This window comes from Rhinolophus sinicus, chromosome 4 (assembly GCF_057876585.1).
Source record: "Rhinolophus sinicus isolate RSI-liver-muscle chromosome 4, RSI-T2T, whole genome shotgun sequence".
Taxonomy (NCBI): Eukaryota; Metazoa; Chordata; class Mammalia; order Chiroptera; family Rhinolophidae; genus Rhinolophus; species Rhinolophus sinicus.
Genome location: NC_142504.1, coordinates 9,149,027 through 9,168,311, shown reverse-complemented (window position 1 = coordinate 9,168,311; position 19,285 = coordinate 9,149,027). Strand labels below are relative to the sequence as shown.

At 39.6% G+C, this 19,285-nt stretch overlaps 1 protein-coding gene across 2 annotated transcripts in view; it reads right to left on the bottom strand.

The window, feature by feature from the left end:
• Positions 1-827: 827 nt before the first annotated feature.
• DPY19L1 (dpy-19 like C-mannosyltransferase 1) overlaps positions 828-19,285 on the bottom strand; it is a 73,071-nt gene continuing 54,613 nt past the window's right edge. Inside the window, exons 15-23 of one of the 2 annotated variants that reach the window (XM_074340990.2) lie at positions 18,662-18,733; positions 16,658-16,707; positions 12,663-12,687; positions 11,574-11,693; positions 10,032-10,206; positions 9,173-9,272; positions 7,933-8,058; positions 3,317-3,497; positions 828-1,987 (exon numbers count right to left, since the gene is read on the bottom strand). In XM_074340990.2, the coding sequence (XP_074197091.2) occupies positions 3,341-3,497; positions 7,933-8,058; positions 9,173-9,272; positions 10,032-10,206; positions 11,574-11,693; positions 12,663-12,687; positions 16,658-16,707; positions 18,662-18,733 (825 nt within the window). In that variant the 3' untranslated portion in view covers positions 828-1,987; positions 3,317-3,340. Of the gene's footprint in view, positions 3,498-7,932; positions 8,059-9,172; positions 9,273-10,031; positions 10,207-11,573; positions 11,694-12,662; positions 12,688-16,657; positions 16,708-18,661; positions 18,734-19,285 lie in introns of both variants that reach the window. The other variant, XM_074340989.2, reaches the window with a different exon arrangement.

The following is a 19,285-nucleotide window of genomic DNA, read 5'->3' as shown; positions in this document are numbered from 1 at the left end:
CCAAACGAAGGCGCTGGCTGATTCAGTGGTGAGTCCGTATCCTGGTTCACAGAGGGCATCTTGGAGCTATAACCATACCTGGTAGGTGGGGCGAGGGAGCTTTCTCTCACCTTTTTCTAAGGGCACTAATGCCCTTCATGAGGGATCCACCCTCATGATCTAATCACCTCCCAAATGTCCCATGCCCTAACATGTAATCACCTTAGGGGTTAGGATTTCAACATATAAATTTGAGGGGACACACAAATATTGAGACCACAGCACCATCTGAGGCCAGTTGACTCCGAAACCTCTGTTGTAGGACCACAGTACATTTGAGAGCCACCGGACTGGAACACTTCATTCCCAAAGATGTCACAGAACGAAGGTGTCACCGTGTAAAGAAATGAATTATACAGGCAAGAACTAAGCTCAACTGTCTTCCCTCGAGGCAGACACACAAATAAAGCTGATGCGTGTATCAAGCAAAAACACGGAGCTGTAATTTAGGAAACACCATGAGACTGAACTGTGGTTGAATGCGTGAGAAAAAGATTTCAGCAAGTCTGGAATTATCCCCAAAGCGTGGCTTTAAAGAATGTGTCCCTTGATGTAATGGATAAAGTAATGTAAGTGGGCAAGGCCATAAATAGAGTATGGGTGACCCCAATCACTACACCAGCACCACTGAAGAGGGCTACGTAGCCTCGTCGCCCACTGTTACATCTCTTCCCATCACTCAGGACTGCAATCTGCCAGACCAGCCACGGTCACATGACTACACACTGAGGCTAAACACGTTCACAGTCCAGGTGGAAATGAAAATAACAATCCCAAACCACTTTCCATATCTTTCATGATCATTTTTATTTAACATACATAGTACATGTAAACAACTGGCATAAAATTCATAAAAATACAATACTCCTATGTATTATCACTTTACTCCTGAAACATCCATTCATTTCCTCCTTAATATCTTTGTCTTATTTTAACACGACAACTTTTCTGCTAAGCATGTCTAGAGACTTGTCTTTTTATAGAAATACTGCCCCAACTTTGTTTTCCATGTCATAGCAATAGCTATTTTTATCGCCTCCTGGCCCATCCTTACCTTCCTCACATGAAAGCAAAAATATTTTTAAATGCATAAAATACTGAGCTGTAATACTGCTTTGTCATGTATATCAAACCTACTACTACACTATGTTGCCATAAAAGAGATTTATGATCTACAGCACCGGCTGCTACCAGTTGTGACCCAGACTGAGTGTGCAGCTTAGCTCACGGCCCTGTTCTGAACTGTCTGGCCTACAACAGAATCACAGCTTGCTGGTGGAGTTCCATTCATAAATACTGCTACAAAAGGATGCTTCTCAAGTCAAGTAGTCAACAAACTTGACTACTTTTACCCTTCCCCAACAGTATTTTAATGTTTTTGCCCGTACAGAATTTCCAGTCATTACATGTGAACTTATTAGGAAGGAAATGATCAGAAGGTGAGAAGAACAGAGACTAACTCTAAAAGTACCATTTTTTAAAAAACAGTTAACTGCTGAACGTACGGAACAGCCATATTTGGGTGAGAAACAGCTGTAGACAGAGCGGAGCAGACTTCCCTCTTCCCGCCCCGGCGACACTCATCTACCTGGGCTACTTCCCTATTTTCTGAAACAGGCAAAAGCCAAAGAAATAAAAGTCACTCAGCAAGCGGAAAAAGAGGGGGCAGACACCTGAAGACACTGATGGAACTCCGGGGCTGGCAGGAGGCTCCCCGGACATGCGGGCTGCGGGCGGGGAGGCCAGGGGCCGCACACTCCTGAGCCGAGGCTGGGTCTGCAGCTGTCTGCTCTGAGCGAGCTGGTGCCTGCTCCAGACCAGGCCTGTCCTTAGGCTCTGGAGAGAATGCAGAAAGAGGACAGCTCTTCAGTGGCTCCCAGTAGTGGGCACCGGAAACCATCCCTGAGGACTCGGCTCTTAAGGACAATCCACAGTGAGGTTAATCTGCCTGTGGTTAATAAAGAAAACACTGTATAATTAAAGGTGTAGTCTGCCAGAGTCACGGCTGGCTTAGAATTGAACATCTTAGAGCCATTTTTCAGAACTAAAAGGATTCACTGTTTTGAAGAATCTCATTTCACACAAATTAACTTCTAGAAAACAAAAATTCATACTAGGAATTCAAAGTAGGTTTGGAAATTTTTCAAAATAAACATAAATGGGGAGAAACATATTAAGAGGAAGGCTGAATATATTCATTCCTCATACTGAAATGATGGTTTCCGGAACCAAAATTATAAGGCTTAAGGCTTTGTCTTATTAAAGACAGGCAATTTTAAAAGTAAACTATAAAAATACCATTCGCTTATCATTTTTCACTCACTTTTTGACAGAAAAATTAGTCATGTTTTATTATATCTTAATAGTAAAATTACCACATACTACAGTCTACTGCCACCATAAGTTATATCTACAGAAATATACACTAGATTCTAATGTGAGGTTGTTCAAAATAGTTTTTCTTAAAACTACAATTATACATGAAAAAATTTTAAAGTGGTTTAAAGGTATTAAAACGTACACATTTGAATAACACTAAAAACGAGAAAAATACACAATTGCCATTAATTTTTTTTTTAACCAAGAATAAGTACTTGCTAAGGAACTAAATGAGTATACACCACTTATTCGAATATTGGGAGAGGAAGGGAGCGGGGAGAGAGAGAGGAGAGACACGCTAATACCACACGCTGATAAGTACAGGAATTTGGTCCTGACCACTAGGTGCAAGAGTTTGGAAGTGATGGGCAGGAAATGCCTCACACACAAAGGCAACAGAGAACAAAAGAACATGAAGACATGAAATTAACAGATGACTCCACATGGTAAACACCCACGTCTGCCCCATCTACACAGGGACCAGCGTGACTGAGGAGCTCACAACAGTCACTGAAATGTCCAAAAGAAGCAAAAAAAAACAGTACGGGTCATCAACAACAGTCCATGAACTGTAAAACCAGCCCCGACACAGTTCAGAGTTGACTATGTTTTCATGTCATCCTTGTCATGACCCATCGTGTTTTGGATGCACATAGCTTTGCTCATTTTAGCACGAATAATTCAAGTCAAGTACAAGCACATACTCATTTGCATAGCAAATTGTAAGGGGTGCATTGAAAGAGTACCCAAATTGATAATAGTGTATTTTTACAATCAGAATGACATTCAAATTGAGCAGCTAAAACATTTTCTACTTGAAAACAGTTACCTATAAAAGTTTTTGGGATTTGAATTAAAAACAAGGCATGAGTTATTAGCAAAACATGAAAACCATTACTGATGTGGTTCTCTGTGGCAGCAGTCACTCTTCTATAACTTCTAAGACTTTGTAAACACTGTTCTGGAATACAGTGGTAAAGTGAGGCTGCGAGTCCTGCACCAAGAGGCTGCATAAGGGGGGTTTCCCGGCATTAGCGGGGTCTTCCACGTCCCAAATTTCAGGCATACTGCAACCAGGCCTAGAAAAAGGAATGCACAGCTTAAAATCCATGTACATTATATAATGGCAAAGAAAGCAGAGCACAATTTTTATATTCCTGCCCTCATTTCATTTTCTTCTGTTTAATTTAACTTGGTTTTTCAAAAATCTTATCCTAGTTATTTCTATTTATGTAAGCTGCCATAAATCCTCTTTAGAACAAGTTGAACGCAGCAAAGATGACGCTAAAGAAAGACACTGACTTACAAAAGAGGTGAATTCAGGTGGTGGGATAAAAGAGATCTCGGCTAAATGCTGCCTCAGCTACTTGCCAAGAATGTGGTGGTGGATGGTTGACTCAGTCTCACTCTCCATGTTCGTAAAATGGGACATACCCATGACATAGCTGCATTCCAAGGATTAAGAGAGAGACTGTATCTAGCATTGTGCCCCGTACATAGTAAGAGGTAATATATTAATTTTTAAAATTATAATTGGCAAATATACTTAGTTCATACTTATGCAACTTCCCATTAATTGTATGCCAGAATGAGTCAATTTAAAGAAAATCCAGTAGTGTTAAGTTTACATCTTAACTAAATGCATAATTAAATCTTAAAAATAATATATATATTTTATTATGTGATATTTGCCCAAATAAGTTCTTCAAGATAACTGTAACATTTACTTTAAATCTAGAACGGTTTTACAAATGTAACTGTTGGCTTTTGCTAGGGTTCACAATTTCTTGCTTTCTTCTTTTTTTTGGACTTTTGTTATATTGAAGATTTTTATATTAGTATACTCCAAAATGTTAGTCTTTTCTTTTAGGGCTTATGATTTTTATGTCTCGTTCAAAGAATCCTTCCCATCACAATTCATCAAAATATGCATTGTGTATTCTCCTGTGAAAGTTTTAGAGTTTTGCTTTTCACAGTTAGAACTATAACTCATCTGGAATTAATCTTTCAGTATGGTGTGAGGTAGAGATTTAATTTAAATTTTTTCCACATAGCTAGCCCAACAGCTCTAGGTCCATTTATTATTTATTATTATTTATCAAATCCATCCTTACCTCCACTAAGCAATAGGTGATATGTGACTTTCAAATCTATATTGACTATTTTATAATCTGATGTAGTGACAGATTCAGCCAAGAATGAAAACTGGATGCAAGAACTCTCTGGTGAAAGGTTGCTGAGAAAGCGGATAAACAAATGGCCTCTAAGTATCACTCTATCAACTTCTTATTCATTATAAAGTAAATCTGTCTTCTTATAATGGAGAGACTTGGGGGACATATTTGAATTGACTGATTCAAATTTGCCATCACTAATAATAGAACAAAGTGAAGTGTACCTCCAGAAGTGACGTAATAGAAACTACACAACACCCCCCATGTAGTATTCTTGCCCAAATTTGCCAAACTGAATCTAACCATGAGGAATGAATTAGGTAAATCCACTCCTGAGACATTCTCACAAGACAACTGGCCTGGACTCCTCCAAAATATCAGTACAAACAAAACAGGGGAAAGGGAGTTCACAATTTCTTATTTGTTTTTTGGGAAATTTTAAAAAACTGAAAAATGTAAGGAAAAACTATAGAGAATTGACAACTGCTTATGTTTTATCATAGGTGCCTCGCTTTTCTTTTTTCACAAGACAAAAAATCATTCCCAGCAAGTCCCTTTTATTCCCAATGGCAATTCCCCTCCCTGCTTTCCACCCAGAGGCAAGCAGTAGGGCAGGAAGGCACATGCCTTCTCCATTTAAGTAACATGTTTAAAGGTAACTAATCATCCAGAAAATGTCAAAATACAGGCCTAACAAAATAAAAAGGTGAACGACATCGTCCCCTCCAGTGCCATATCTCAGAGGTGACTTGTGTGAACAACCCAGCATACATTCTGCTAGACTGTATGTTCAGACACACACGCATACAAATATAGGCACAGACATGCTCATATACACAAATGCTCTGGGTGGCTTTTACAAAAATGAGATTATTCTGGGTCTCCTCACTTAACAATAAAATGTGGCCATTTTTCCATCTCAGTACACACAGACCTACTTTATTCTTTTTAATTGTTGTTAGTACGCCTATGTATTACTTAACCACTCTTTTATGGGTGGATATTTTCATTGTTTCCCATTTTACAATTATAAAACAAGGCTTACATAAACATGTCTGCGCCTACGCGTATATCGTTCTGCAAGCTGAACTTCTAAAAGTAGCTCTATTGCTATGTCAAAAGACTACACAATTTTCACTCTGCCTCTGTCAAATTATCTCCCAAAAAGGTTTTCCCAATGAGTGTTCCCATGAAGAGTATTCAGTGCACATTTTTTGCACACCCTGGCAAGCACCAGATTCTACTGACATTGAACACATATGATAACACTGAGCTTGGGTTTCCTACTTTTTAATTTTCTCACACATGCCAAGGCCAAACTGTTACTACACTGTTGGCCAATGGCAGTAGAAAGTGAAATATACAGGAAATAGAAAATGTCCCAGCTCCTGGGTTCAGTGCTTTCAGGAATAAAAGAGAGGGCGAAGCCGCCTCTGTGAGCTCTGTCTGCCTAAGTGTAACATCCTCTAACCCTTCTCTGAGTTTCCTAAAGTTTCCCCAGACCAGCCAACCACATCTTTAAACAGCATTAGTGAAAACCTGAATCATTTTCTTCTGAATTCATGTATTTTAATTTTATGTCAACTCTATTATTGGGATTAATGAAAAAGAACGCCGAGAACTGAGAATAAAAGAGTAGTTAATTAAAAACTCATCTACAACTTGCATTGGAGTGTATTTTCGTACTTGTATTTGAATACAGGGTGTTGAGTGTTTAAGGAATAATCAAGCTACACAATTAAGACCCTTGTAAATGAGATCACACAAATACAGTGCTCAGCAACATGCCGGGCACAGTTTAAGCACAAGATAAATACTAGTCCGTCTTCCATTTCTTCTCCTATGTGGGTCCCTCACTGGCTCCCCTGCTCTGACATATTTTTCAAAATGCCATGCAAGGGTCCAGGAAAAAAATGGAAGAATCGTGAACCAAGGCTCATCATTAGCTTGGGGGAAAAGGTCATGAAACATCACTCTTCTTCTCCAGCTGTGTCAGGCTGGCAAACCTGAACGGGAAGCGAGGGCCCAGGCAACAAAGCAGATCTCGATGCTGCTGGAAATCTGTCAAGAAACCCAGTTCTTCCGATGGCAACTATCAGCCCACCATTCATTTATTACAATGTCCTTCTAAATTGTTATGAGAGATGCTTATGACTTCTTTGTCCTAAATTTATGCAGCAAAGTTAATTGAAGGTGAGTATATGAATTTCATATATATTCCTATGTTCAGAGGACTTCCAGCATTTTCTAAATTATGACTCTAAGAACAATAACATATCTATAGCTCTTGATTAAATTCAAGTCACTTGGGACATGTTCACAGAAAACCAATCAACAATGAACAATTGTTTGAGTTTCCTTGTGGGCACTGCTGATACTGTGTCACAGAACTGTTTTCACTCCTGAGTCAATATTTAATATTTTGTATCAACTCTCTTGTGTACCATTGAAGTGCATTGTGAATGAGTATGATTAAGCCATAGACATAGCAATCTCCTGAAGGCTTCTGTTTAAAGACTAGTGAGGATTTTTAAAATAGCATTCCATAAAATATCTTGATTTCTGATGAAAATGCTGATGTCTGTGCTCCTTGTGGAGCAAATGCTTTGATATTTTAATAGCAAGCTACTGTCATCTGCCATCTAGTCACCCAGACCCAACATTTCTAAATAGTCAACTTCAGAGCTCACATTAGCTTTTAAAATCTTACTCTTGTTGCCACACTCTGCTTAGTGAACTTCTCTGTGGAAGTAGATACTTTTTAAAACCAGAAACCCAAGAGAACATGGATCAGGGTAAAGTTAATTATTTTCCCACCCAAATAAGATGTGAAACAGCAAGAAGGAAGTTTCACTCTAAGCGGCCACTGTGAGGGTCCCGTCCACCACAGGACACTGTGTGGCTGGTGCAGGCATGTGGTTCTGGACAAATGAGGCTTTGACCCTCAGCAGCCCGACGTACTTCATTACAATGAGACGCTCTGTTACTTGGTCTCAGACTCCACAAGTCTTTTGAAAGAAAATACATCCACCTTGAAATAAAAGATCTTGAAAACATCACAGGCATATATGAATACTTTGGGAAATTACCACTCAGTGCCAATATCATACCTGTAAGTGTACACGGTGTACACATGGAAATCACTACAAAAGAAACAGATATTTATAACGACTAGAAAAGAAAAAAACCCCAAATGACTATCTAAAAATGTTTTTTTCCACTTACACTTTGCTAAATGTTACATACATCCCACACATACGATTAGTAACGCACTTGCCACGACACTGAGTGAACTTTTCATGTTCCACGAAGTGAAATATCAACTGTGTTGGATACTCACTTGGATCTTCTTACACACCACGACTCTTCTAGGATGTAATAATTCACTTGTAACTTTATCAGTTCTCGCTTCACTTCCTCTGCTGCTTTTCGACTATACATGGAGTACACTATTTTCGTTCTGGCTCTTTAAAGAAAAATAATTGGGTGGAAGGATGTCAAGATTAGAAGGACGCAACCAAGAAGGCACTGAATGGGGCTGGAGGAAGACGACACAGAAGATTCCCCAGAGTTCTGCTAGGGGCACGGGGAGGTCAAAAGAAAAAGGCAGAAGTGGCACAGTGACAGTGGTTCTGGGGGAAGAGATTCCGTTACATGCAGCCCTTCACTTCCACACTTAAGTCTGGTTCTGAGCTTGTTTTTGTTTTAAATTCTTTACCACTGTATCACAAATAAGAGTAAGGTCCTGTGTGGGGACGGGATGAGCTACACAAACACAACCACAGGACCACGGTAAAGCTGCACTGGCTCCAACTTTTGGTACTGACAATAATTGGCATTAAATGGCTCTCCATTTTAGTCTGAGATTTTTTAAAAGCTGAATTTACTCAATATAATTGTGCTGGAAATTAGCTTGCCGAAATTGATTTTTTAATGAAAAAGCTTTTTATTTATAAAATGTATGTCCCACGGTTAGCCAAAAGACTATATTAATAGGATTCACCCAGTTACTTAGGAAATTTGTAAGTTGACCTACACTAGAAATTGCATGAAAATTAAGTCTATTTCCTTTTCAAAGAGAATACATTTAACGTGTTTATGAAAAAAATAGTAAAAAACAAAAAACAAGATCATTCTAGCAGGGTAATTTGTGAAAAACAGAATAAAACCTTCTTTGAATGCTATTCCATTTCAACTGATTCCTGAGAATTCAAGAACAATGGCCCACACGCAGCCTTAATAAAACCCAAAGGCTAATGCATTTTTGGGGGAACGTGAGGGTGGTGGTAACTACCAGGGCCCTGCAGCTTGTGGAGCCCTGGAAACCTGTACAAAACCGATACGTGGGGTTTCTTTCTGCTGCCTGGTAGAGAAGATGACCCCAAGGGTGGTAGTTTTACTGCCCCATGGAGCCTTATCAGTTTTGTGTCTAATTTAGCATCTTATTTCAACATTCCACCCTAACTATAAATCCCAATTCACCATATCCTTTTTGAAACATGTCTCATATTTTGCTGGTTCTCGCACTCACTATTTAGAGGAAAAGTTTGTTTCCAGCAACGTGAGAATTGTGTACTAACCTCAAACCTGCATCTTCGTAATGCGGATGATTCACAATGGGCCGCAGTGCGGACAGTTTGACACTTGCCATCGTGGGCATGGCGCCCGCAAACACCGCGTCTGCAAAGCAGGAAGCGAGGGCTCAGGAAGACACTCGGTGAGCATTACACGGGGTCTCCTCCTCGTCAATTCAATTACTTCCCAGTGAAAAGCTGAGACCCAGAGAGGTTTGTAACTTAAAGATCTAGTGGCAGAACCAGAATGAAGTCTGATGGCTGACAATGTAGTAAGCAGTCAGCAACCAAGCTTGGGTAACTGTTTTCCTTGGAAAATAGAGCCTCATGGTTTCACCAATGAGAATCTCTGGGTTTTGGTTTTTTCTTTTGTAAGATTTTGGAAATCTTTCCTGATTCTAGGAATGAAGCATCAAATTCACTTAAGAAAGTTTCATAGCACCAAGGAATTATGGAGGGTGATTTAATATCCAGTTATCTGATACATGAGTGACAACAAAATCTCCTTTTCCAAACATGAATAAATTTAAGATTCTATGGGCTTATTTCAAGACAGAATTTGAAGGACTAAGATTAAAACTTCATTAAGGAAGTAAGCATAAAAATTATTTTAAATTACGGCATGTAGAACTTTGAAAAAAATTAGAATTTGTAGAAAATAGCAAAATTAATTACTAAGAAAACACGTATAACATTGCCTTTGCAAAGCACTTAAGTAAAATTGACATCTCTCTTTTTCTGGATAATCTAGAAGCAACACTAATTAGAAAGAGTAACACCATTGAAAGTTATTTGGGCTTAGGATTTTGCAGTGGTATATAAAATTTGGGAAAAACACCACCTAAATAACATTTTTTTTTTTTACCTGGTTTGGTACTGTATTTGATCCATTCTATAAGTTCTTCTTGTGGCAAATTGCTGAATTCCCCTACAATATTCCACTGGGTTTGCAGATTTGCTGAACCTTGTATGGACATGGCTGCTAATACAGCAAGAACAACAGCGCCAGGATGCACTTTGCAAAAGAGCCGTCCGAACAGCTGAAACCAAATCCAAAACACATGGATAATTATTAATACGAAGCAGCACGTGTCCAATAACCAAACAGAGAAGAAACTGCTAGGGTCCCAGATTAATTTCCAGAAGGAAAAATTCCAGAAACAATGACATAGTAGGAATCAAAAGAATTCTACCCTTTGCCTTATACAAGTGGGACATGATTTAAGAAGCTCTCCCTTCAACTTGCTCTCTCCTACTCCAGATTCAGGGGAGGCCAGGCCTACCTACATGATTTGCCAGGCCCCGTGCAAAATGAAAATGTGGGGCTCCTTGTTCGAAAATTAGGAAGAAATCCAAAACAGCAACGGCAGAACAACACTCGGTACAGGGTCCTTCTCAGTGTGGACACCTGTGCACAGAAGTCCCACCTGTCAGGTCAGCCTGGGGCACCCACCTCCAGCAGTCACACTGCAGGTGGGATTTAGGAGGCGACGCTTCCAACCAGCCTCCTTTCCTGTCCAGGCCTGGATGAGCCAGGAACGGCGGCCTCACCCTTGAATCAGCCTCCGGAAAGCAGTGCGTCTCCAACTAATAACATTCCACCTGGGAGCCTTGAGACTGGCTCATTTTTTCCATATTCAGTGATATGGAAAAATTAATCATTACAGTGTCTCCATCACTCTCTCCTTATGATTATTTCTCTACATGTCTGTAGCGCTAGATTTGAAGCTTCTTGAGGACACATATAAAAACCTTTGCTTTTGGATTTTTCTATCTACCACTCTGCCCTCATCCCTAGGGTGGTTTAGATGCTTAGTAAATATTTGCTAAATTTAAAAGAGGAACTGCTGGTGCACCTTGGCTGGTTGATTGATGAAAAGGTGACACCGTGTAGAAGCATCAATCTATGAATACAGAGCAAGGAGGCAGTTACCCGGGAAAAACAAGCAGCACATAACCAAGATGGCTTGAGCTAAATTTAAAAAGTAAAGTCAGGGCTGTGTAAGCAAGTGTATACTCAAATAAATAAAAAATAATTTTTAAAGCTGAATACTAAAAAAGAACATATAATTTAAAAGTACTTGTAACTCGAAATCAGTTGTTAAAATTCTTTGTGATATGAATGTCAAAACAAAACAAAATTTCTACAATTAAGCTCTGCTTTCTATCAATATCTATAGTAATCATTTATGAATTCAGATTGCACTGAGTGTTTGCTGTATGTCAAGGACTCTATCAGAAGTTAGAAGAATAAAAAATGATCACTTCTGACCCTTTAGGAAAGATGAGCACAAAACTTTAACTGTAACAGTTTAAAGGACTTAGGGTAATTGAATATTATTTTAGGGTCACTCAATAACAAAGGCTGTAAAATTATTATAGCAGCTATAATGCCAATGTAAATTACCTGTCTTGAGCAGATCAAGGAAGCCATAACACACATGTGTGGTGTCAGAAAGAGTTTCAGTCTCATAATTAAAATGCCAAGCACTGTATACGCTAACAGTTGTAATGCATGATAAACCAGCTGAAAGAAAAAGAAGGCATTTTTTACTCCTATGACTTGTGAAGTTGAAGACTATATTGTTAAGACTGTGAATATACAGAAAAGGGTGCTTTTTCTTCGTAACAGCACTTTGATTTCTGAAATAAGTCCTAAAATTCACTTTCAAACTCCTGCCTTTGATTAGAGGACTAACATAAAATCACTAAGGCCTGTGGTCCTGCAGCTCTGCTCAGAGCCAAGCCTGTGGGTGATAAGCACACATTTCTGAATCTCCCTTGAGGCTCCCATGAGATCCAGGAAGGAAAGTGGTAACCAGAAGTAACTGCTGCTGAAGATCCCGGAGCTCCACCGTGGGAAGAGCCATCAAAACCAGACTGAATATGCAATACAGTAGTATTAACTATAGTTACCATGCTGTTGCTAAGAGAGTAAACCTTAAGAGTCGTCATCAGAAGAAAAAGAAAAATAATAATGTTTGTAATTAAGTTTGGTGACAGATGTTAACTAGACTTGCTGTGATGATTTCGCAATGTATACAAATTCAAATCATTATGAAACTCATATAATATGTTACATGTCAATTACACCTCAATTAAAAAAAGAGGGGGAAAAAAAAAAAAAAAAAAAACCAGGCTGAAACACCAGGGATGGGAGCTGCAAGCAGTCACATCCCTGAAGTCTGAGGCAAGGTGAGCAGAGAGGAAAGTTATTGCCAATCATGCAAAAGACAATCCACATATGTGTCTAAATGGGCTCCAGAAATAAGCTGCTGTTACACTGAGGAGGATCAGAGCAGAGCAAGTGCGTTTCCTACTTGTTTTAACAAATGAATGGTCACGCTTGTAGTGTTATTATAAGAATATATGCAGGCTTATTCTGTAGATGATTAGGGATGATGACCAATAACTTCAGAAACCGGAACTCAAAAGAAAAGTCCAAATACATAAAAACATTAAAATAAGGTACATTTCAGTAATGTTATGTCTTTACCTCTCCATGATCAAACTGGTGTTTTCTGAAATGAAGAAAGAAATACTATTATTGAATCATTGTTGAAGCACTTCAATTATTTGCATTTTTGTCTTACAACTTCAATAACATTCCCAGGATACATATATGTAAATCAAAGTAAGTTAAGAGTCATGACCCCAAACTGGTGCTACAATCTTTTAAGACGGTTTACTGGAACAAGCGACAATGTTGCACAGTCTTCCTATGAGACTACACAGACATTTATGAGGCCAACAAAAGGCTTGTTGGCCATATCCTGGCAAAGCAGGGGGTGAAGCGGAACTCTGAAGCCTGCAGTCCCCACCCCCTGCTTCCCATCCCGGTGGTCCCTCCGCTCCCCCCAAAACTGTAGCTGCTATGGAGACAATTCAGGAAGCCACACAGGAGGATTTTCTCAGCAGCAGCTCTGGAATGTAGACACGGCCTCAAAGTCCCACCTTTAGCTTTGCTTGGCAGTTTTAATTTCCTGAGAAAGGAAACATGCTTAGAGCCCCCCTTATCCTCCTCACATCTCACTCTGGCCCTCCCTCCATCCATTCTCATCACTGTAGTGAGAGCAAGCTTGTGAAAACGGGAATCCAGTCATGTCACTCCCTTACTTAAAACCCTCTAACGGCTCTTTTGCAATTAGACTGAAGTCCAAAATCCTCACACATGGTGTTCCTGTTCCTAAGCTGCTCCCCACTTCTCATCCTTGAAACTCACTTTCTACCACGTGCCCTCTCAACCGCCAGGCTCCAGTCACACTAGACTAATGTTACTCTTTCAAACATCAGAGCGGCTCCTGCGACTCCCACAGGAGTGCCCCTCTCCTTGACTGCTTCTACTCCATTCTATCTTCTCACAGAAAATGGTATTTTCATTTATTGGTTTATTGATTATCATCTGTCTCCCCCTACTAAATTGAACATTTTTGGAGTATGGAGTACAAATCCATCCATCCTCTCAATTTCACTGAGTACTGATGACACTGCAGATAGTAGTAAACAAGTTGGAAAAACCCTTTGTCCTCGCAGAGCTTACATATAAGTCAAAGGCGACAAAAAGCAAATAAACATGTCATATAGTGATAAGTACTGTGGAGTAAAAGATGGAGGGAGTGCTGTTTGACCCAAAAGGCATATATTCATCAGGGTCACCAGCTGAGTGACCTTGGAGCTGGGCCTGAAGGAGCTGTGAGCGGAGCCTAAGGATCCCTCTGAGCTGGGCAGAGGCAGACCATGCAAAGCGCCAGTGCAGGAAGGTCCTTGGTGGCTCACAACACAGACAGCAGGATTAGAGAGGAGAGAGCTTGGCGGAGGATAGTGGTACCATCTGGGCCCAGGAAGATCCAGAATACACTCAGAGGTCCAATTTTGTGTTCATAAAATTTAACATTCTCACTAGACACCCAAGTAGAGATGACAAACAGGAAGTCCATGTATAAATCTGGAGTTCAAGGGCAAAGTCTGGGTCAGAGGCACAAATGTGTGAGTTGATAACACACACCTTCTCTATCTTAAGCACTGATATATTTCTAAGACCTAGAACAATGCCCGGCATATAGAGCTCAATTTTTTTTTTTGAACCAATGAATAAATGATTCAATTAACTCTTAATCCAGATAGCACATGATCTTATTGGAGAATTTGGTAAAGCCAAGTCTTTATTTTGACTGATTTCAGAGCCAACATATTTTCTACTATATCATGGTGCCTCTCTCCTACTTTACCCTCAGGTCCTGAATAAAGAGGATGCTAGCATTCCCATCTGGATAATTAAAATGTACCTCCTATCCCTTCCCTTTTTATATTGGCATATGACTTTGATAATTATACAGAATGAAATATCAAAGTGCCATCCTCCTTTCAAAAAAGCTCTGATCCTACCTAAAAGGGCAACCCCCATGACGTTCAGTGGTTTTCTGTAACTATTTCTATAGTTTAATTATTCTTGAAAGGACAGCTTTGTTTCCATGAAACGTTCCACCTTTTTCTTCCAGAGCTGCATATACTACAGCTGTAACTTCATAGCCCCTTACCAGGCAATACAGAAAAAAAAAGTCACCTCAAATAAAGAGAAATTTTGGCATCATACATCAGTCCCCAAAGGTTGCAGTTATAAACAAGGGCTCAGTTACAGCAAATTGTTTCTAAATGAGAACAAGGATTGTGTCAGAGGTACATGCAATAATTTATCACTGGTTGGTAGAAATCTGTAGGTGAGAGAATAATATATAAGGCTGTGTGTATTCAAGTCATAAAAGAAAATACAGACACATCAATTCAACAATCTCTACACCCCAAAAAATCCAAGAAAAGAATGAAAGAATTAAAATTTCCTTTACTCCATCCTTCAATCCCATGCTCTTAATTGTTATAGGTTTTATCTTTCCACATCCCTCCTATACACAAATAAACACAAAATCTTCATATTTTAAACAAAAGTGTAATCATCCTATATATTGTTTTGTAAATTTTTTTATATTCAATGATGTATGATGAAAAGATTTCCATAAACGTGGCCCAGCATTCTACTCAATGACTGGATCATAATTAAACCCTTCTTGGTGGGTCTTTTGGTTGCTTCCATTTTTCACATTACACAGAACACCCCATGAGCATCTCTGCACCATTACCCGTGCATTCCTGGGAGCACACTTAGAGGATAACATTGCATTGGTGAAGGGCTGGGTCAGCAAACAGGCCCATTTTATGTTTTGCTAGGTATGGCCAAACTGCACTCTCATCTACTTCCACCCTTGCAAGCAGTGGGTATTATTCACCTTTACAAATATGGTTAAGTACAAAGGTTTTCACTTTACCATGGGATTAGGCACTTTTCTGTGTATCTATTTGTCGTGTGTAAGTCTTCATTGATGCAATTACTATTCTTCACTATGTGCCAGGCATGGCACACATAAACACTGAATTGAACAACAAAAAAGACCCCTCCCTTCAGGAACTACAGTATTTAAGTGTAAATGGTGATAAATGCTGAGAGACATAAAGTGTGTGATGGAGGAACATAAGCAAGGAGACAAGGAATCTACTCAGAAATGATGGTCCGGAAAGGCTTCCTGGAGGAGGAAGCATTTACATAAGGATTGAAGGAGTAGCCACTCAGAGAGCAGGGCTGTGGGGAACGTGGGGCACAGTTATGGGCTTAGGGCACAACCACTGCCAAACTGCAGAGGCAGGAAACAACTTCCACGGTTCAAGGGCAGAAAGAAGGGTCACAGGACACCAGTGTGGTGGGAGAGGGAAAATGAGAACTTACTTTTCTCTCAATTGCCTGTTTGTGTCCTTCACTCATTTTTCTAATGGGCTTTTAGCATTTTTCTTATATATTTATAGCTCTGTATATGTGAGGGTCATGAATCCTTTGTCATATATTACAAATATTTCTCCCAATTTGTCTTTCTCTTTGAACAATGCTTACAGTATCGTCCCAAACCAAAGTATTTATCTGGTCAACCTTGTCAATCTCCCCTCGTAGCTCACAGGTTTTATGTCGTACTGCACAAGGCCTCTCTAACCCTAAAATTATAAAAATAATCTCCTGGTCAATTAGGGGTTTCATTTTTTTCTATATTTAAATCTTTGTTCCATCTGGAATTTATTTTGTGTAAAAAGTGAGGTATGGATCCAGTTTTATACTTCCCTGCTCTTCTCTCAAGAGAGAGTCCATTGGTCCTAAAGCCAACAAAAGAATAATTTATTTTCCCTGCTAAACAGAGGCAGAAAGCTGCGCCCTGCACGTATAGATTACGTGTAGAGCTGCTGTCAGGGTGTCGCGGGTGGGACCTGAGGTACGAGAAAATGACGTGCTGAGCTCTGCACAGAGGAGAAACAATGAGGAGAGCAAAGAAGAGGGACGACAACAACAGAAAGCGTCAATTGTCGAATGCTGAGTATATGACTATGAAATTAACACATGATAAATATCGGCTTAATAAATGGACAAAGTAACAAAATCATTAATAGCATATTTACCTTATATGTGTCTGTTGTTTAGTTAAGACACCCCACATGTCACTAATAATCTGCAAATAGATTTTTAAACAATTTAGAAGAGGTGTTTCGGGAAAAGCAAAATTTTAACTAAAGCATCTTCTAAACTTACAAATTTTTACTGATATGGAGATAAGAGGTAACTCAGAAAGTAATAATTACAAAAACAAAATCTTAAATTTGCACAGTTGCACCTGATCACATCTCATACCCAACAACCCTGTCCAGGTAGACGTTATGATCCTCATTTAAGAGCCACAGGCTCCGATGAATTAAACGATCTCCCTGAAGGTGGACAGCAACGAGGAAGCACTGCTGGACCTGGAAACCCGATCTTTCGGCTTCTGGTTCACACTCAGTGAATTCCAGCACAGCCCGGTGGTCAGCAAGGCCTCTCCTTGATTCTGGACACAGGTAACTAACTGGCCCAGAGACTCAGTAGCACAGCCACCTACCATTGTGTTTTCACACTTCGCAGTCACGGAAGGTCATCTAACCTGAAATCCTATCCCCAGTATGATGTCCTCTGTGCCATGCTGACAGGTTTTCATCCAGCCCGTGGACGAACCACCCAGTCACTCGCTGCCTGACTCTATGACACGTTCCCACTCAGTCCAGTCAGTCCAGATCAGTTCTGCTCAAAAGTCCCACCTCCTGGAATTGGCCGCAACTCTCAGGAGCCGAAATGAATGTAATTTTATTTCCAAGAGGCAGGCTTTGAAATATGTGAAAATAATGATCCTCTTTCCATTGGAATCTTTCTTCCTTAAATCGAACATCCCCGCTTCTTTCACCCGATCTAATAATTTGCGCCATCTCGAGCCATCCAGGTTGCTGTCTTGTTAACGCATTCTGGATTGCCAACATCTAGGATTTTCCTGCCTGCTAGGTGCACACCCACACACAGTGTGCACGAGTGCAAAGGCAGCATCGAGCTGGCAAACAGCAGGCACTGACTCACCACACCTGACTAGGTTTGAAAAGGGCTGTGAGACTACAAAGCAGAATCCTATACAAAGCCCAATAGGGCGGGGGAGAGGAGGACCATTTCAGAGTCTGATTCTCGCTCTTCCCTTGCTTTTTCATGAACATGATATGAGACCGGTAACAGCCTCTCTGATCTTTCAATTCTGCATCTGTCAAAATGGGGATAATAATGTGTATGTGCACCTCATAAGCTTGTCAAATAACCAACTGAAATAATACATATGAGATGTTTTGGGATAGTACAAATATGTATATATAATGTAAACAATAATCACAGTACAGAAAATTCTGTAAATATATGACACTGTGTTAACACAGAAATCACTAGCTACGAATCAGAAAACTTTTAGGGTCTATCATCTATTTTTCAATAACAGATTAATCTCAGTTCAGTCTCTTAAGGCACTTGCAGTTAAGAGTTCACTGACCATTAAAAGAAAAAAGAGAGACTAACACACCTGCTCTTTGCAAAAGATTATAACTTCCCTGGCCTTAGAGTTTCATTATTAAAGCCAAGTTGGGGGTCTAACTATTTTATTGAGTTTAACAGTGCATTGTGAATATTCTATTTTTTCCTTTTGATTAATAATAAACTCGATCCAGGAGTTAGTGAACACTGCACACATGACTTAGAAGGGCGTATATTAAATATATTAGGTAAATGTTACATACAGGTTAAAAGCAAGTCAGGTATAATTTACATAGGGAAAAACAACTGTATCTGGGTCAATAAGGTCTCTTTGATCATGTCTTTCAAATATGTGACTATCAAAACTTGAGCCATCCTTTCCCTATGTCTATTTTATGTTGGCAGATAGCAGAATATTTTTAAAGCTTGTAAATGTTCATCAAAGGCTACTAGCAAGAAAAACAGAATGTGTTCCATTAAATGTATGCAAAATATTGTGTCAGATTAACACAGAGCCTCGTACATGTAACTGCCACGTAGAAAAAGGAAATGTTTTATTGTAAGAAAGAGCGCTTAAGGGACAGACGTACCTTTCTAACAATCGCAAGAAACACAACAAGAACGACTGGAAGCAGCAACGTCTTCGTGTATCTTAGTGGAGTCTGAAATTCAGAGATGTTTTGTTAGAGTAAAATGGTATTTTAAAAACACAAAATTTCATTTCAAATGATGAACCAAGTGAATTTTTAAAGTATAAATACAGAAACGTTCACCCACCTAGGGTCCAACCTGCCCACTGACTCCCGTCATAAACATGAAGTTGCATTTCCAATGGAAACAAACTTCCCCAAAACGTTGCGTTGACAACACTAATAAATACAGTTCCGAAACCCTTGGAAGTGTAAACTGTGACAGAAGGGGCTCCTGCTCACTTTTTGCACACTGCTTTCCTAACTGGGGGGCCCAACTTAATATTCATCAAACGTTAGCGAAAAGAACTTCTTTAAATCGCATGAGCTTTTCCTATACATTTTGTGGAGGATAAAAAATCTTAATCATGATCCCATGACACACACACACACACACACACACACACACACGAATAAAAACATTTTTACGTTTTCTTTAGTAGCTGATAAACTACAGGAAAAATTTAAATAACAAAGCTCTGTGCAATCCTAACCACCTCTCAATAACTGGAGGTCACAGTCTTA